Below are 20,265 nucleotides of genomic sequence, written 5' to 3'. Positions count from 1 at the left end.
ATATATCAGCATTTAAAAGATTAAATGGATACAGGAAGGTTTTTTGCCCAGAAGAGTTACAATGAGGCAAGCAGCAAATTATTTGATTCTCTAAAGAAATTTTCTTTTGTCTTTTTTTGCCTTTCTCCCTCCTCTCCCTATCCCTTCCCCTGCACCAATGAAATAGGCAAAAACAGAAAATGTGCACACAGGCAGGCTGAAATGCTTATGGCTTGACAAGTTTATTCCTGGAAAACTGCCTTCAAAATGTGAAATCTCTGCTGACAGTGTCCATGTCTGCTCTCTCAGGCAGACCACAAACATCCAAACCAAGTAGCTTCCTGAAAGATCACCAGGCATGAGCAAATCACTTTCACTGCTTAATCAGCAACTACCTTCTCATTTTTGGGGGTAGAATCAGCCTTGAGAAGCCTTATGTGGCTCAGTTATTCAAAAAAAAACAGGAAGAAGGAAGAAAAAAAGAAAAAAAAAAAGATAGCTGGAAAGCACAAGGTAAGAGTGTCTGATGACAGCCACTCCCCTGGCCTTTTGATACTACAGGGGCCATGATTTAACAGCAAGTAATCTTAGTTGTTTGCTGCATCTTGACTGTAGACAGCATAATGTTGAAAGTCTTACCTTATGCAGTACCATATTGCCCTTGATCTCTCTGCAGGTCAGCTACCAACTTGCAAAATACGAGAGGAAAAATTTCCCTACTATGGTAGCATTAAAAGGACAAGTATGTTAGTGCTTGTGAAGTGCTTCAACCACCACAATTAAAATGCCTGACTACACAAGTAACTAAAATAATACTGAAACACTAATTTTATAGAAACAGCATTTTGGGCCAAGTCTGATCTAACAGGGTCACTTCAGGGTGGGCAAACTAAAAAAGCTGACACTAAACAGATGACAGACCAGAGGAAGTACATGACACAAAATGTGCTGAGTGTCATGTAAGCTGCCAGAATAGCTGTAATGAAAAGCAATATGACAAGAGTTTACTTTTCTAGATCATCATACTCAATCTGGACCACAGCCCCAAGAAGTAAGGTGGTGTCTGACCTCAAAAACATGGCCTCAGAACTATTCCCAAAACTGCCTACCAAGCAGGAACTAGTTATTTTAGTGTCTCATGAAGAGTCAAGCTACGTGCCAAGTACATACACATATCCAGGCTCTGGTACAAATCACACATCACTAGGAGCTGCAATATATGGAAGACTGAAGCACTTTCCACCAAGCACCCAGCAGGGGAGGACATGTCAGTTCAAAGCAGTTCTGATGAAATCTTAAATTAATAACCTGGTAGAAATGCCTGCTATGGCAAGATCTACACTGCTGACTGGTATACCCATGATCTGAGGTTGTCCTAATATTGAAAAGTTCGTGTAATTTAAATAATTACTCCATGGCGGCTTTGTAGAGTTACATCTCAAGGCCTGGAAGGTAAAGTTGTCCTAACAAAAACATGTCAGCACTAACATCTCCCAGAAGTCGTTGGGATAACATAGTTGACCTAAAAGTGTGTCTGGCTACAAATAGCCCTTCTTAGACAATCAGCAGGTGGTGGTCATGAGGTGGTGGTGCTTCCACTGGAAGTAAGGTTTATTTTTTCTTTAACTAACAAACTGACCAATGTTATTTTGTAACTATGAGTTTATTTTTAAATGAACAGCAAAAATAGTTGGCTGTAAATTTAATTTTTTAAAATACACTGAATTTACTACGCAAGGGAATAAAAAAATCCTTTGTTTTATATCACTTAAATTGTCATGGTTTAATATCCAACATCTATAATTCTGCTTTTGTAATTTCCAAAATAAATTACATATTGTGGTTTGATCCTGTATCACTGTGCCCTGAAATAGTTTTAAGAATGTGCATTGTGTACTCACATGGTTACAATTAACTCTGAGGGTAAGCGGTTACACAATCAGGGTGTGTCGCTACTGGAAAACATTTTCAGAAACTAAAGTAGCAATCAGATTGTTTAAATCTGAAACTACAGAATTTGAACACACATCCAGACCTAGTTATTAAACAGAGTTCAAAAATCTCCCTTCTGGCAGTTCAGAAGCTGTCCCTACTGAGCCGTGACATAGTTAACATCTTGTGACTGAAATCAAACATTGCCTTGGACAGCTATATGAAAACATGCAAGAGATACTTTTGCTTTTTTTAACAGAAATTTCACAGAAATTCCTCCTGTCATCCTGCATGGAAACATGATTGCAGTCAGAAGGAGGAAGAATAGACAAGGCAGACTCCCTGGCCTCAGAAAACAATCTGATCTCCTGGAGCAGCACAAGGTTCAATGGAGAGGAATGTTGGAGGGAAGCTTTACATTGGAGAGAAGCACCTCCTTGGAGGAAGTCCTGCCTTAAGCCTGCTCCTCTACATTCACAGTTACGACCTCATTAAGCCACCCCAGCAGGAAAGCCTCCAGAGCATATTTATCTCCATGTTCCTTGAATGATGGTCAAATTAAAATGTCATATCTGAACAACTTTGTCAAGACATACAGAGAAGGAAAACAACAAGCAAGCCTAAATGTGTTACATTCACACAGAGAAAGACTTGCTCCTTTTGCACTCCTTCTGCAATAGCTCCTTAAATCTCTCCCTGCCATCACTGCTGATTTGTATTATGTGCTTTCAGAAACTACTTGTAATCTACTTGCAATTCCTAAAGCTTGTCATGGCATCATACACAGAGCACACTCCATATTTTTTGCTCAAACTACCAAGTGTGTACGTGAACTACAAGAAGGAAAAGATTTTTCAGTGCTCATTTAATAGCTTTATGTATTGAGGCACAAAGGTAAACCCACTTTTTCTTCTCACTTACCCATTTGGCACTGCTTATTAACAACCCTGTCAAGACCGTATGACTCTATGAGCTTTAAGGAATCACATTACCGCAGAAAAGTGGCTTATGCTGTACTTCGCGCACCTACATTTTCATTGCTGTGCCTCTGAAGATTTGTTAAGGTCTTAAGACTTTGAGCTTAGGGAGCCAGCCACAACCAGTAAATGCCATGAGATGAATCAGCACAGTACTGTCTAGTGGCAAAAATCTCTACCATGTTACATTCCTGCACAAATCTTGTAACTTCAAATCGTAAACCAAACAGTTTTGAGGGAATGGGAGGAATCTGAGCAGACACTGAAATGACTCCAGCCATTAACCCTTCTTTTGGAGGGGTGGAGGACTTCAAACAGATAAGACATAAAACTGAGGGACCATGGAAAGTTGGATACTGGCTACTGTGCCCAGCCTTTGTGCTACTTCATGACCATAAAAAAGATAGAATAGTGCCCTGTGGAATCCTGTGAATGTAACAGCATGAAACCAGTGGATTTTGCCTGACACTGCCACTGCTTGACACTGGCAGTCCATGGCTGTGCCAAGACTTGATCAGTGATGGGAGGGGTGAGAATGTGAAACTCTCTGGCTATTCTAGACCACAGAGCAGTCTGCAGACAGCTGCGCGATCCTGCCGCATATTAAAAGAGCTCAGCCCCTACAGCAGCAACAACTTTTGCCAGAGGCCACACTGTGGCCTGCAATTAGAAAAGTGCCGTATTGATGGGAAATATTCTTTGTCCCACTACGGTATTTCAGGGAGATATCATTGGAGAGCCAGCACTCATCTCTGACACTCAATACTTTCACCAAGAACTGACAGGGTGGAAGAAGGAGTGAGAAAAGTTGAAACAAATTTGAAACTGAAGTGGAGGTCTCTACTGAATGATGTGTTAAGCAAGATTAGCATGCAGACAGCAGAGCAGGAAACTGCTGGCTCTAGGACAAGCAAGGAGGCTGAGAACTCAAGAACAGAAGACCTTGATCTCAGATGAAGACAAGACTAAAAAAACTCCTCTTGTAGCTTCAGTTAAATTATCTGAGCAGCAGGCAGAAGCTAAGTGACTGCAGCCAAAAGGGAAATGCCAGGATGCCACACTGATAGCTAGTGTGCCAGGTTAATGCATGACCGATTTGCCAGCTTGAGGGAGCAAAACAGACAGAGTCAGAGTTTCGTACTTCCTAATGTAAACTGGGAATTACTAAGAGCGAAAACAGCCTTTTGTAGTCTATTACTACACTTAATAACCATCCATTTTAGTGAACCTATTCATAAGCAGCAGCAACTAGCTGGCCCCTTAGGTTAGAGAAGGAAAAAAAAAAAAATCACCTAGAACGTAGAGTTTATAGAGCAGAAATAAGGCCTGTGTTCTCAGTCAGAGGCCTGGCAAATGCAAGTTTCAACATCACTCTTCTACCTCAGAACTGGGATTTTATCTAATTATAGGGAGGTTGTCAATTACTGAACCTCCATGTTTCAGCAAGTCTGGATATTTATCTGACTTCAGCTGAAGTGTTATGTATATGGATTATTGAGACTTTAGGTGAGTATGGCTCAAAGAACTGAACGGACAGAAAGTAAGAGCAGTCTGACCTAAATTTAAGGTCAGCCATGCTGTGAGCAACAAGTTTGGCTAGATGGTTTCCAAGGTCCTTTCCAACTTAAGTTAATTAATAATTCCAGGATGGGCATAGCTGCAGGTGACCAAGCTGAGTAACTGGCATTACTAGTGGAACAAAGCTATACATTTCTCATTGACATACCCTGCTCAAGGCACTAGGGGAGGTCCAAATTTCCTCTCCTTTCTACTACAAGCAACAATTGCAAAAAGGGATGGCTAGAATTTGTCATCTGAGGTGATGCTTAAAAATGCCCAGCCATTGCATCCACTACAAACCCCTAAGGAAAAACACCCAGACATTCTTTTAGCTAATTTATACATGACATTTAAAATGTTGGTCAAAGGAACAACTCTGGAACACAAGCATTTTACCTAAGAGTAAATTTTCAAGGCTAGGCTGAAGGTCTGGATTCTCTAGAAGTAGTATCCAGAAAAGGTCAGTCCTGTTTAGCCACATAATGCTAAAGTAGTTTATTAAAACTAATGGGTATTGATTTTTTGCGTGCACCAAGTCCTTCTTGCCACTGAAAGAAGTTTTAATGTTGCTAAGTCAATAACTACGACATACATTACAAAATTTCCACTTGCTCTGATGTTTTGCCACAGTCAGTTCAATGACAGATGACACATGAACTGGTAACACAACAAAAGCCAAACATTAAGGATTACTCAGCAAACCTTTCTCCAATTTTCACTTGCCTCCATGCGAGCTTTGTAAAAATCCACATCATGAAGCTTCTCTTTGCACCGAACAAGTTCCATCTCAAGTCTCTCCACACGGTTTGCCTTCTCTCTCAGAGAGTCGAGCTCATCTCTGTATGCTCTGGCAGAGCGAGCATCTGAGGCCAGGTGGATATTCTGTGAGAAGTGAGGAATAAGCAGGGAGAAAAATCTTAGTTAATACTTCAATGCATGTTTTTTAAACTTTATTATTATTTATTTACTTAAGCATAGGCAAATAGCATTCCCCTGGTTCAGGAGTAAGAGAGTTCTCCTACTAAACAGTAAATTCTCTACAAGACAGAGAGGTTCTTCAGCCTGTTGGGTCTCTGACATTTCTAATGCCTGATGTTGCATAAGCTTCAGGCATTACTAGGCTATTTGCAAGCTGAACAGATGAGACTGCTCTCAGCAGTTAAGTGGAAAATGTAGCATTGCTATGCCATAGCCATAATCATCAAACACCTTGCTCAAAGTAACTTGATTTCTTCATTAGAAAATAGGCATTTTTAGCCTCACACCGAAAGAGGCTTTTTTAAATAGGGACAATTGTGACAGTAAAACAAGCCCATCTTACCTCTTGTTTTATTTTTTGCAGCTCTAGGGTGAGCTGCTCAACTTCATGTTTAGAATCTACAAGCTGCTCAGACTTCTCTTCCCTGAAAAAGATTAGAAAAATCTTAGATTTTTTTTTTTCCCCCTGAAACAGTATTGATTACATGGACACTGCTGGGAATGCGGAAAGGAAGACAGAATTCTCCTAGCATGTTCTGAACATAAAGCCTCTTTGTCATGACAGCTTCATAAAAGCAAGAGTTTTTTTCCTCATGATATCATACACATATCATGGATCTGAGTTTGCAACTCTATATTTTTATACTAAGTACCTCTTTTTTAAATCTCATTGGTGCTACTGCCGTCATAGTGAGCTTCACTGGCCTCTGGACTTCCCACTAGTAATTAAAAAGTGCAGCTAGCAGTTGGCATTTTGAAAAGGGGAAGAGAGAGATGAGACGCAAAAAGAAAAATGCTATCACTCTGTGTTTAAAGCCCAGTTAAGAAAGAAGAAAGATGAACACCCACACTAGCTTCCTACTGCTATGAACAAAATAATTCGGAAGCCAGCATACTGAAGCCAACAGACACCTGCATTTTCAGGATGCATAAGGTTTAATATACAAGTCTCTCTAGAACCACAAATCATTGGTGACTCACAGCTCCTGCCGGATTCTTCTCAACTTAGCTTTTGTGTCTGCCAGCTCAACTGCAAGGTGTTGCTTGTCTTCATTAGAAAGAGGGTTGGCTGGGTTTGGTGAAGAATCTGGACTTGGTGCTTTCAGAGGACTTGGTGGTTGCTGAGACTGCAGATAATCTCTCTCTTGAGTGAGATCTACAATGACCTGGAAATAGAGAAGTACGTAGTGTCAAGAGAGAGATAGTATAATTAGATGCTGTTTTTCAAGCATCTACAAATGATTCATAAATGTAGAAAATTCTTAGCCTAGCATTATACAGAATTCAAACGATAGCCAGGAGGGAAGGTTACACAGCGAAGGGAAGGAATATCCACTATGCTCAGACCACTTAAACATTCCCCTTCCAATAGTCAGAATAAGCAGTCTGTTTGACATGGTGGTGGTAGGGCAAAGGTTGGACTCGATCCCAGAGGTCTCTTCCAACCTAATCGATTCTGTGATTCTGTTTTGCTTGGAGAATTCATAAAAACCTACAACTAACAGTTTTAAGTAACACAATGACTTTCAAAACCATGACAGAAAATTAACAGGTTAAAGAACTGGAGACACATCCTCCAGAGATCTGAAGGGAAAGGAACTGATGAGTCAGCAACAGATAGGACCCTCTTGACACAGAAAAAAAACTAGAGAAAACACTGGAACCCACAATGGTAGATACCAATGGAAAGACAGGCAAGCAGTCACTCAAAGATGAATGACTGAACAGACACATAGAGACAAAAATCTCAAGACAGTCACAACTTCAAATATTTTGGTCCCTTCACTTCATGAAGAGATCACTCCACTCCTCTTCACCAATCATTACACCACACCTTAGAGTTTACATGAGAATCAATGGAAAAGTCAAAATCTTCCTACAGATTTTCAGAGATGTAGTAGAAAGATGCAGAAGACATAGAAACCCAGTGCACAAACAGGACACAAGAGAAGGAATGGAGCCTGCATCTCCTGCTTCACATGAGCTCTATATGAGAGAGATAAGTCATCGTACTTCTGTGCATTCGTCTCTCTCATCAATGAGCCTCTTGAGGTGGAAAACCATATTCCTGGAGAGAGACTCTAGTTCTTCTGGAGCCATATCTGGGAGCTCTAGCCACTGCAAGTCGAAGACGTTCTCCTGGTTGTGAGTCACCTAGGAACAGGAACAAAAAAAAAAGTCTTTCCACTGGTTGATCTATAAATTTGTTTGCTGGATATGCTGCATGCCGCAGGTTCTTCTATTGATCAATTAAGAAACATACCACATTTCACCAAAACCAGGCTGTAATAACAAACGTAACTACCTTAACTGTAACACTACCCAGCAATTTCTGATATTTAGATTTTTTAATAATTATTAAGGCTGATTTGTAAAGTGACCAGATACATACTATGATCAATAGCACGTGTGCTTGCATATTAGAAGTATGCAACTGTCTTACTGCAAGCACTGAGGTCATCACCAGAGGGATTTGAAGAGACTAATCCCACACTGAACAGTTAGGCTGCTGTGTCACTGAGAAGCAGCCCTGCTTTCAAAGAATTTGCAATCTGCAGCTGATAGAGCTGGGAGGAGTTGCCTTTAGCAGAAACATCTCTGGTTGCTGCTAGCAGTGTACCTTTCAACTGCTATCTTAGCCAAACTGATTTCCTCTGAATCATTTAGCAGAAATGTCAGGCAAGCTTCTCAAGCTCAGTTAAAGACTGTTCCTGCTTTTGTCATAAACCATGTGTTTAGTTCATTATACTTCTATTTTTTTTAACGCAGAACTATTTCTTTAAGTGTTAAAAAAAGTTCATCTAAGACTTTCAATATTTGTTCCTCAAAGTTGAGCATACTGGGCTTTCTACTCCTGTACACACTGACGCCCAGCCACAGTCAGTGCCCGCTCCTGGTGAAGCGCATCCGGCACGGGCTGTTTGTTTCCCCATGGCTCTCCTTTGGGTCTCCAAAGCAAGCCGGCTCCTAACACCTACCTGTATTCCTTCCTTCTACAGAAACCTTAGAAGTCCAAGAATACTCATCGTTGGATCAAACTTCTCTTTAAAAACAGAGTATATGTCCAATTTCTGCTGCAGATTACACTTTTCAAGACTGTCCAAGTTTGGAGGTCACGGTCCTAAGCAAGCCACTGGAGAGCCTGTATCTCACCTACCACAGGACTTGGGGACTAAGTGCCTACACCACTGCTGCAAGGGGTACTGCAGGTCCTAAGCTGTACATGCTTTTTGGAAATATTACATGTGCATTCTTACAATTCCTTCTACATAGCCCATAACTGGCAAGCAAAACATTTACCAGCGGACCTCTTTAAAAGACCACTGAGCCAAGTAACGTTCTCAGCATCTATCATTTTCATCTTACAATTTGATTACAGTAACATATTCAATTTTTTTTTTGTGAAGTTCATGAATCCATTATGAAATTCTAAGCATTAATATTTCATAGCAAAAAAACCCTGTTAAGTCAAGGAAGGGAGAGAAGTGAAAACAGACAATACTGAGAGTCCCACCTCCTGAATGTGTGACACAATGGCAGCTTGGGTTTCAATATCCAGTTGTTTTATTCTTTCAATAAACTCTTCTTTTCTTTCACACTGTTAAAAGAAAACACATCATGAAACAGTGGTACATATCCTAACACTTACTGCACCATTTTTCATTTAAAAAAAAAAAACTCACATTGCTAACATGTTCAAGATCTACACTTTGTCACACTAGAAGGTATAACAATTCATTGCTCCATATGGAGCATGAACCAAATTATGCATTAAAATATTTAAACTTTTTATAGTCAGTACAATTAAGGCTAAGTTAAACGGCTGGTTTTGCTCTTTAAAAACAAGTTCAACACACAATGAGATCAAGAGGTAGGGAAACAGCCAGAGGAAATCATCACAGCTTCATTAATGAAGCTGGACAAACGTAAACCTACATTTACATTGCATCATTTAACCTGTCTGCTTTCCTGTTTGCATTTTGCTTGGTTTTGGCAATGAAAAGAGACGCATCACTTTAGATACTATTCACATCAGTGCATAATGTTGCTTGTTGGACTAAACTAACATGTGCTTTAGACAAAAAATGGGCTTGGGAAACATTCTGGATAAAAATGAGTGACATTTCAGACAAACAGATTTTAGTAAATCTTTTACTTAAGGGTTTAAAAGAGGCAGACATCTGCTATCTGTATATCTGTGATTGTACACTAACAACATTATTGCCTTCTTGTAACAACTCTGCATTGTGGGGAAGTTAAGCATTACTTGAAGTTTTTTTAAACTCACTTACAGCATCCTTTTGGGGCCTGGTTCTGAGTCTCAACCATTGCTTTCACTGGGGAGAAACTCAGACCAGTAAACGAGGATCAAGGATGCACAGCAGCTTGCCAAATCGGACTTTTATTCTTTGTGCTGCAATGCAACACAGAGAGTTCAGAGCAACCATATGTAGACAGCTTTACCCTGACATAATTGACTTGACATAGCTGAGCAGGGTAAGTGTCCTAAGGCATGGCAAAAACACTAGACAGACCTACAAACAAGGTCAATTATAAGCAAAGGCTAGCCCGCAACCCGGCTATTGTTTACTGCCACAGAGGTTTGGTGGGCAGAACACTGATTTCTTTATTTGGTAACTGTCATGCACTTCTGGCAAGTTTCCCATATACATTGCTTGTCTATTTATTTTAACAAATGCTGCATAAAAATCCCCACACGAATATACAAAGTATCTATTCATTTCAGATTTTCTACACGTAATATTCAATCAAAAGATTATGCAAATAAAATCAGGATTCATTAAACAAATGTTTAGACTGTTATCTTATCTATTTGTATGGCACTAATATGCACTGCTCCACTCCATATTTTAAATCGGTAAGAAAATAAACCAACAACAATCTTGACATCAAGAACACTGTTCAAAGCTTATCTCTTCCCACTTTGATAACAAAGTGGACTACTTAGTTACAAGAGTACACATCCTGTGGCTGACTAAGCACTGGCAACAAACCGAGGTTACAGCTATCACAAAGTGTGCTTCCTTTCCCCAGCATTTCTTTCATTCACCTATTGCGTCTTCTCACAATTTCAGCTCACGAGCTGTCTTGACCTGGAGATTTGTTCATATAACACTGATCTTTGGGTGGGTTTTCTCAGTCCAGAAAACAAACAAACAAAAAAAAAACACCAAAAAAACCCAGATTCAAACAAATCTTATTTTTCAAGCCTTTAATGTATGTTCACCTGCACAGCACATCCCAGGATCAACAACAGCAGCTTCTTAATTTCATCCATACTTTTACCTAGAGAGGAAAAAAGGGAATCAGTACGTATGCACAACAAATTAAGTACTTGCAAGTGATCCTCTCCAAAATACTCGCCTGAAAAGAGAAATAAGACCTTTGAACAAGTGCCTGAACAAAACGTATGTGCCCATTATAAGGCTACCACACTTTCCACATAACAATACAGTTCTTACAGACTAGTTTAAAAACCCAAATCCAGCAAGACTTTTTTTCCCCTCAATGTGCTATCAACATTTTCCGAGGCTTTTCTGATCTATGCAGTAAAAAAAAAATTCCTTTAAATAGTTCAACGCATATGCCCAATGTTTGTCCCTTGTTTTGTGATTAAAACGGGTGCAAAAAAGCCCAGTAAACCACCACCATCTCTTGCCTTCCTCCAAAAAACCCCACCAAAACAAAACCAAACCACCCTGGGCAGAACCGAAGGAGGGTTATTCTCAAAGAAAGAACTTGTCCTAAATTCTCTGTCTGTAAAATAGTCGCACTCAGACTTCCCAAAGCTGAACGCCATTCTGTGCACATAAATTCTCTCCAAGAGATCTTTTAGCAAATAATTTCTGACTCTGTTCTGCACCAAAGCCTGTTCGCACTTTGAAGCGCAAACCCCATGTGCTAAGAGGGATAAAAAATGAGTGATGTAGAAGGCAGAATACGCAGCTAACCATATGCTTGGGGAGCTGTGGTGGGGAGGAGACACACGCAGGTTGTTACTGCAGGGAATCCTGCTGTGACCAACAACCCTGCCGGCCACCTCCTAAGGTTAGGAGAGAGAAAGCCACACAAGGGGAACCGGCGTGGCTTTGAGCCAACTCCAGATCTTATTTCAACAAAATTAATGCAGGGATTGTTGGGTGGTAAAGAAAGTTACATATATCAAAATTAGACAAAGGGAGATAGAAGGCAAGGAGCTTCAATGAGGAAATAAAAAATGATTATGGCATTAGGTTCAGGAAAAGCTTGTCCTCATCCACACTAGGGGAAGAGCAGGAGAGAGAAACAGGCCACACGTAGTTTTCTCTCATTCCTATACATCTGCATGCTTCCTGACACAGAGTGTGTAACTGTGGGATGAACGCTTTCATTTTATACCCTGCTTTGCTTGGGTGTTCAATTGCTCCTATCACTAAATAGACAGATAATTTCTGAGTGCAATTGTGTTCCTCCACCACACCACGCCCTTGTAAGGTTGTGCTGGCAGAAAGTTAGAGGCATGTGCAGGACCCAAGGTCAGGGAACTGGAGTTAAACCAACTCATCAATTAAGCTGCCGCAGCCCCCCAGATGCACAAAAGCACACTGACCTAAATTACCATGGGGTTTATTTCCATTCTTAGGCCCTTGCAAGCCAGTGCAGCCATGTGCAGGCAGCTTAGGAAATAACTTGTTTTCTGATTTCCTGATTTTAAGGCACACAAATACCCTAAACCAGTCTTTCAATGCACCTTTATTGTTAAATAATTTTTAAACAACTTTTAGTAACGTTGATCTTTAAAATGTTTCAAGAATGCCCTATAGAAATTATCAGTATACTGTTTCAATCAACACTAGCATTCTCAATATTTAAGTCCCACATTATTAATCTTTAAGATTCTGCAAGCAGGAACTCTTCTTTTCTGCAGACAGACATACTTAGAACATGCTAAGTTCACACTTCACCCTGTAAATACAATATTATTTCCTTGCAGAATATTTAAAAACTGTTTTTGAAAGACGTACAATCATTCTTACTCTTCTCCCCATATCTAGCAGCATACACGACTTGCTCTTTTCTGAAAAATTACAATTTAACATACAAATAACATTTCAGTCTGTGAAAGTCTGATTGTTCTGTATGATTCTGAATAACACAACCTTAAATGTAGGCAGTGTCACAAAAAAAACCCTCAGCAACAATGCAGAGATCTGTTACTTCATGAACAGTTCCTCTGAGGGCACTACTAGCCCAAGGAGATACTTAGTTTGGTCAGAAGACATTTTTTCACAAAACTGAGTTATCATTAGAGTTTCAGCATTGGGTTTCATTCTGCCTCAGCTCCAGCGCAGATCCAGACTAGAGCATCCATGCAGATCATGCCTGTGGGATACAAGAGCAATTTGCTAAGTTACAGAGAGCAAGTGACTCGAGTGTGTGTCTCATTCTCTCAAACTTACTCAGGACAGAACATCTTCTCCATGAGAGACTGAAGGAGCAACCACCAGGCTGCTTGCTCTGGATCACACCGGACAAGTGTGCTCTGGGTACCTCCCTCTGTTGACCATAAATTCCAATCCATGCACCATGGCATCACAGCTATCCTCAGGGTGAGCCTAGTGGCTTGAAATCACTTACTTTAGAAAACATGAGGGTTACTTTCCAACAGCGAGAGCATCTATACCATCCTAAAGACACAGACGCTATTAAGCCATTCAAACTATACTCTACCTCTCTGCACTAAAGGTAGTAGGCTTTGCTGTTGTCTCCACAAGATAACAGATGGGCATCAGTGATGCTGTATGGCCCTGTGAGATGAAACACCTTTAGTTATTACTGCAGAGTAGCTTAGCAAGGTCAACTCTGTTCTCCCACCAGGGACTGACCTTGCCTGGAAATACCACTCAGACTCTGTCCCCACTCAGGTCCTCCCATCAGGAAGAGAGCTGAGGCAGACACGGCAGCCCCTTTGCCAGGGAAGGCCAAGCCAGCATCTATAGAACAGGGTGAGAAATTAAAAGATTTGAAGCAATAATGAGATTATTAGTTTGCCACTGTTTTAAATATAGTATTTGGCAGTACGCTCTCCCCACTGGCAGCTTTCACAGAACACTTACTTGTCAGGATTTTTCCAAGATTTCTTTTTGAATAAATTATTCTATACTTGCAGAAATGCTATGCACATGTAATGAAAATGAGACTATACTACCCACTAGAAACATTTCTAAGGTTGAAAGGTCTACTTAGCACATCTACTCTGCCAGCCACACAAGTGTTTCAGAAGATCATGTGTGACTTTTTTAAAGAGTTCAGTTCCTTGGGCTTTCATTCAGAAGTTGTTTCCCATGAGGTGGAGACAGTTTGTTGGCATTAAGGCACTCCAAGATCACTTATACTCAAGCTAGGTTTGAGTAATATTTTAAAGCCTCATAGAACAACATTATTTAGAGGAGATATTTAGAAGAAATAGGGTATGAGTATGAAAAAACCTCTCTACCACTCTAAAGTGCTTTAGAGAGAGTTTTCAATTAAACCTCAGAATGAGCCAGGAAGGGATTAATTACCCCTCTCCCCTTTCATCTCACCCACAGGAGAGCTGAGATACCACATACTTAAGTGAAGGGCCCAAGGTTACAAAGTGAATCAGAAGCACATTTAGGATTATTACACAGCACAGCAGCTAAGTTCCACACTCAGGACAGTGCATTACATCCTGTAATGCACGCTGAACAAAAGCAACCAACCTTTATCCCCAATTCAGTCACACCTCCTGAACAGTGAACAATTCTGCAGTGTTTTTCAAAAGGCTTGATTTGTGCTAATTTAATAAGGAGGTAAAGATCCTTGCGCAACTGCTTTTTTTGTTTCCCTATGCTGGCTCACTGGGGTGACACAAGTCCTTCCTAGACAGCTGGGAAGAAAGTCTGCTGGGTCCACCCAGGCTCATTAGCTGACCTTACCAAGACAGTGTCCTCCTACAACCTAGGAGGCAAACGCTTAGGTCTGGGGCAGCTCCTGGCAGAGAGGTACCCACAAGCTGAAACGAATGGACAGGATACAAACTAGCACTTAAACAAAGGTGCCAATTAAAAAAAACAAAACAAAACACAACCCCAACTCTTTTCTTTTACACCTTTTTGAAAATGCCAGGGCAGCTGTTCTCAGGCCACATGTTTGTGCCTGCAAGGGAACCAGCCACCTGGGGGATTTGCAGAAAGACCATCTGCTCCCAACCGTGAGAGAGGGCCAGCAGGTTTTCTAGAAAACAAAGAGAGGCATAGCCCGAGCACCACCTGTGCATCCTGGGAGCCTCCCTCTGTCAGAGCCTGGAGACCCCTCTACTCTCACAGGGGATGGAGGGTGGGAAACAGATGGCAGGACTCAAGGAGAAGGCCAGCAAAGGGATTAGGAGACACAACAAGAAAAAAAAGGAAAATCAAGGTACAGAGAGAATACAGACAAAGGGGGGGGGGGGGGGGGGGTGAAGAGATGGAGGTAGAAAGCTGTCAGAGAAAATGTGAATGAGAGCACCCAAGCATGGAAATCTTGAGCTTGTGCCACTTCTTTCTGCACATTTCTACTTTGACGTTCCTCCAGCAGAGGAGAGGGGGCACCAGTGCCTGTAGTGCTACAGGCGGCAGCTGGTGGGTGTGCGGAGAAGGTGGGAAGGGGTAAAACACACAAGTGCCATTTTCCTCAACTGTAGCAACATCCTGAGAAAAGCCAGAGTGCTAAACTTACCCTACTGAGGCAGTATTTTGTTACTAACTTTACATTTTATGAACTTTTGTGCCTCTGGTGGATTGTGAAACAAAACAAGGAAGGAAACCAGACATGAAAAAAATACCTCAGTGAGAGTAGACTCTTAAATCTCTGAAGATTTTAATGAAAAACAGTTTTTGTAGACACTTGTTAGCAGGGACTTTGGGATTTCTCATTCACAAACTTAACATGTAATTTGAAAAGGGGATCTAAATAGCAAAGTTTTTTGAAGAGACAGAAACATGCCTACTTCAGGGAAATAAAACCTCATTTCCATTCTTGGTCTGAAAAAAGTTAACCACCCCCCCCCCCACTCAAATTCTCCATGTGTGTTATAAAAAAAATCCACCCCCCCCCCCCCCAATCAACTATGACTGCTTCAAAAGATTAATTGCCATCAGTTTCCAAGCAGATTCACTAGCTATGTTAAACTAAGCATGCCTAGAAACTAAGAAATTTAACACCACCTCTAAATAGAGGTTCAGGACCAGTACTGTATGCTGATATTCCTTGTGTGGGCACTTGAATGACTGGCCATTTATAAGGCATGCTAAAACCAGAGGTAACTATAAAATGCAATTACACTGATGTGTATAGATCATAAATACGCTGATAATTCTCATATTGAGCACAGTAGGATTTGTGGTGCAGTGATGAATTGAAAAAGCTGTTCAGCAAGAAAAAACATGGACGAAGACAAAAACAGAGGAAATTTAATGGTATTAGCTGTTTACTGTTCAGTGCAGTGGAGAGAGTAAATCCTGGAGCATCAGCTGCATCATTCTGAAAGTCAGATTCTTGGGAAAATTTTCTAAATCCTTTAATTAAACTTTCTAGTTTCTTTTGAGCTCCCTGTATTCTAGAAAACAGTCAAAGCTTTCATTTTCTTACAAATATTTTCACAACTTTTATGCCCATGGCCAAATGAAGTAGGCAAAATTGCCACAGCCTGGAACAAAAAGATTTAAAGGACACGAAAGCAAGTAAAGCTCCTAAACTCAGCAGGCATGTGCCTTCTCCTATGCAAAAGCCCAACTACTACAGCATTTTCAGCAGCAGCAGCTCTGTTTTTCCAATATTCTCATGTTCAATGCCGAGCTGCATAAGCCCTCAATAGTTCCAACTGTTGAGTGCCAAATGGGAGCTAAATAGCCAGAACAGCATTCTCAGCTTTAGAGCTGTTCCGTTCACAGTTTAATACATGCAACATCACTTTTGGCTGTGTTTTAGAAGGAAAAAGTAGAATTTGCAGATAGCACAAGTGAACAGACAGCTCTGAAAAACATGCATAGCAAAACATCATGTGAGCTTGATACAAGGAATAAGTCACTGAAATTCTTACACATTGAATGATCTAACAGCTCTCTGTTCTCCAACCTATGGAGCCAATACAGTCATTAGGAGCCTTCCCAGCTCAAACAGTACAAAGCAACACTGTATTTGTTCCAGGAATGTGATTGTGGGTTCAATTTTTCTTCCTCTGGTCAAGAGGGACCTTTCATTCAAGTAACTTACCTACAGGATAGGGAAGTCAAAACTCAGATTTCATCACTGCTGCTCAGATCCAACCCATCCCTGCAGACTGCCTGCACCTCAGCCTCCAGCACCTAGTGCTCCCCACATTGCCCAGCACTGTGTCTGCAGATGTCCCCTCCAGGACTCTCTCCCTTCCCTCTCAGCCTCTGTCCTGGTCTGGATCACTGACACAGAGAAAGAGGTTTCTCCTCTACCATTCTTGCCACTTTTAAACACTTCCTTCAGATAACCATCTCCATCATCTCTTCTCCCTATACTGCTGTCACCCCCAACCTCCTCACTTCTCTGTCAGCTTTCCCTGGGGCTTCTTTGTATCCATGCCAGAAGCACTGCTTCCCATGCTGGTGACTGCTTTGTCCTCACATCTCTATTTGATTGGCAGTCCTCCTTTAGCTCTCTCACTGACAGACAGAATATCTCATTTCACTTGCTTTTCCCCTCCCAGGTGCCCCTGCCTTCCTCCCACTTCTCTCTGTAAGACAGTAACAAAGAGATGAACATGACAGTCAACTGGTCGTTGCTCACCCAGCCTACTCCCTCATTCAGCTTTCTGTACTGGTTTTACTAACTTCTTCTCAGCCTTCTCCTCCCTGTTCCCTCTGAGCTTCCTGTCAGTCCTCAGCCAGGTTCCCCTTCCTGAAGGAAATTCTAGTTCCCCACTTCTCTCACCATTTCTTCAGCACATCTTACCAGTGATCATCTACCGAAGGGTAAGAATAAGATGAGTTTCTTTTGAAATCCTATCCCTCAGACACTCTCCTCCTTGAATACATTCTTTGGAATAAGTACATCTCAAGTCTTTCTTTGTTCACCTCCTTCCTCTGTAGTGTCTAAGCTGGGACTGGTTCTCAAAACCATTTTATAACATAGCTAAACAAGAACTTCGTATTTTTTATACACACATACCCCATCAATTTTAGACATCAAGAAGTTACCTTTTTACATTCTCTTCCCACGTTCAGAATAATACCAATGATAAGTCCGCAACAGATAAAATAAATTTTAAAAGACCATATTAAACCAGGTGCTGTCTTCAAAGAAAGACAGATCTAAGGTGCTGACAAAAAACCAGCAGATCCATGATGGGAAGTTAGAGCTAAATACAGGACAGTTTTCAGGCGTGCAGCTTCCCCAGGAACCAACACTGTGGTTACTGCATTATGAGTCTCCTGCCAGCTGTCGCTCACGAACAACCATGACAAGAAACCAGCCAGCCTTCTCCATTGACACTTAGCCAGCAGAAATACTGCCTTGCTAGCCCAGACATATCTGTTCACTAGCATTTTTGATGTTAGCAGCCCAGGCTCTGCCCATTGCCCATATGACTGAGAAAAGCAACAGCTCTTGTGTTTCTATTTTGTTCTTTACCCATAACAGTAGCCTGTACAGGAGAATTAAGATTGGCATTGCAGACTTTAATCTGCTTGCCAAAGAAGTGGATTCCTTAGTCTCAATTTGATTTTACTGCAGAAGTGCCAAGACTATGAGTTTCAGTGATCCAACATCTGTAAGTTAATATTCTTTTCTGATACAACCCCTTTTTTGTACATACACAGACTACCGCTGCTAAGAGCGGCAAAATAAAATCTTCTGCCAAGGTTTCTGCCATTTGTTTGCTCTGGAGATGCTGATTACCATGTCATTCCCCATCACTGCTGACAGAGTCCATCCAGTTTTCCTTCTTTGGTGAAAATAAATACATTGTCCTTGGTGCTACCACCAGGCTAAGGTAGGGATAGAACCGGCATGCAAAAAAAAAGAAAAGTAAAACCCACAGCAATAAAACCTTTCATTTCAGAAATGCAGCTCTAAGGAGAGGTCTGCTTCATTTTCAGGTTAAACAGCTTTCATTTTGCCACACCAAAGACACTGGACTCTGGACATGAGCTCATTGGCTTCCAAGTCACTTTTGATGTGATACCTCATGACAGGTGCCCTTGCCTAGACAACATGGCCAGACAGATGTTTTTCTCCTTGTCCATTCTCTTCGTCACTTTTTCCAACTTGTCATATATGTATGTTTCTCTCCATCCTGACATATTTTTCTTCCCATGCTTAGTTTGCAACAGTTCTTTCACACTTTAGGGCAATTCTGCAAGATTATTCCGGTGTCTACATATTGCCACAACTGAACTGATTATACAGACACACCGGACAGAAGACCTGGAGGACAAACGACTTTCCTATGGCAGACTGTATCCTGGGTCACTTGCAGCAAGGCGTGAAGAGACATGACTTTCAAGCAAACAGTTGCTGCTCTGGCTTTGGCAAGAACTATCACATGTGTGTGATGTGCAAACACACACAGATCAGACCAGATATTGGAAGAAGGGGCAGGCAACTCAGGAGAACTACAAGGATGTCATGAGGTTACACAGGGAGAAAATTAGAAGGGCCAAAGCTCAGCTAGAATTTAATCTGGCTACTGCTGTAAAAGACAATTTAAAAATGTTTCTATAAATACATTAGCCATAAAAGGAGGGCTAAGAAGAATCTCCATCCTTTACTGGAGGTGGGGGGAAACACAGTGACAAAGTGAAGTACTTAATGCCTTCTTTGCCTCAGTCTTTAATAGTAAGACCAGTTGTTCTCAGGATACCCAGCCCCCTGAGCTGGAAGACAAGGATGGGGAGCAGAATGAATCCCCCGTAATCCAATGGGAAATGGTTAGCGACCTGCTACACCACTTAGACACACACAAGTCTGTGGGGCTGGATGGGATCCACCCAAGGGCACTGAGGGAGCTGGCAGAAGTGCTCACCAGGCCACTTTCCATCATTTATCAGCAGTCCTGGCTAACCGGGGAGGTCCCAGCTGACTGGAGGTTCGCAAACATGATGCCCATCTACAAGAAGGGTCAGAAGGAAGATCCAGGGAACTACAGGGCTGTCAGTCTGACCTTGGGAAGGTGATGAAGCAGATCATCTTGAGTGCCATCACAGAGCATGTACAGGACAACCAGGTTATCAGGCCCAGTCAGCATGGGTTTATGAAAGGCAGGTCCTGCTTGACTGACTTGATCTCCTTTTATGATAAGGTGACCCATTTAGAGAATGAGGAAAAGGCTGTAGATGTGGTCTACCTGGACTTTAATACAAGCTTTGACACTGTCTCCCATAGCATTCTCCTGGAGAAACTGGCTGCCCATTGCTTGGATGGGTGTACTCTTCGCTGGGTAAAAACTGGCTGGACGGCTGGGCCCAGAAAGTGGTGGTGAATGAAGTTGAATCCAGTTGGTGGCCGGCCACAAGTGGTGTTCCCCAGGGCTTAGTATTGTGGCCAGTTCTGTTTAACATCTTTACCAATGATCTGGATGAGAGGATCGAGTGCACCCTCAGTAAGTTTGCAGATGACACAAAGTTGGGCAGAAGTGTTGATCTGCTGGAGGGCAGGAAGGCTCTACAGAGGGACCTGGACAGGCTGGACCCATGGGCTGAGGTCAATTGTATGAGGTTCAATAAGGCTGAGTGCCGGGTCCTGCACTTGGGTCACAACAACCCCATGCAATGCTACAGGCTTGGGGAAGAGTGGCTGGGGGGGG

The 20,265-nt window shown here is 41.7% G+C and overlaps 1 protein-coding gene across 1 annotated transcript in view; it reads right to left on the bottom strand.

Annotated features, from left to right (window-relative positions):
• Positions 1-20,265, bottom strand: part of CCDC88C (coiled-coil domain containing 88C) — a gene marked incomplete at its 5' end in the record, with an annotated part of 60,029 nt that overhangs the window by 38,951 nt on the left and 813 nt on the right. Inside the window, 6 exons of the mRNA XM_009699761.1 lie at positions 5,172-5,330; positions 5,770-5,851; positions 6,408-6,592; positions 7,440-7,580; positions 8,941-9,024; positions 10,675-10,733. Of these exons, the coding sequence (XP_009698063.1) occupies positions 5,172-5,330; positions 5,770-5,851; positions 6,408-6,592; positions 7,440-7,580; positions 8,941-9,024; positions 10,675-10,733 (710 nt within the window). The remainder of the gene's footprint in view (positions 1-5,171; positions 5,331-5,769; positions 5,852-6,407; positions 6,593-7,439; positions 7,581-8,940; positions 9,025-10,674; positions 10,734-20,265) is intronic.

Source organism: Cariama cristata, unplaced genomic scaffold (genome assembly GCF_000690535.1).
Source record: "Cariama cristata isolate BGI_N322 unplaced genomic scaffold, ASM69053v1 scaffold5890, whole genome shotgun sequence".
NCBI classification, from domain to species: Eukaryota; Metazoa; Chordata; class Aves; order Cariamiformes; family Cariamidae; genus Cariama; species Cariama cristata.
This window is presented reverse-complemented; position numbering and strand designations above follow the sequence as displayed.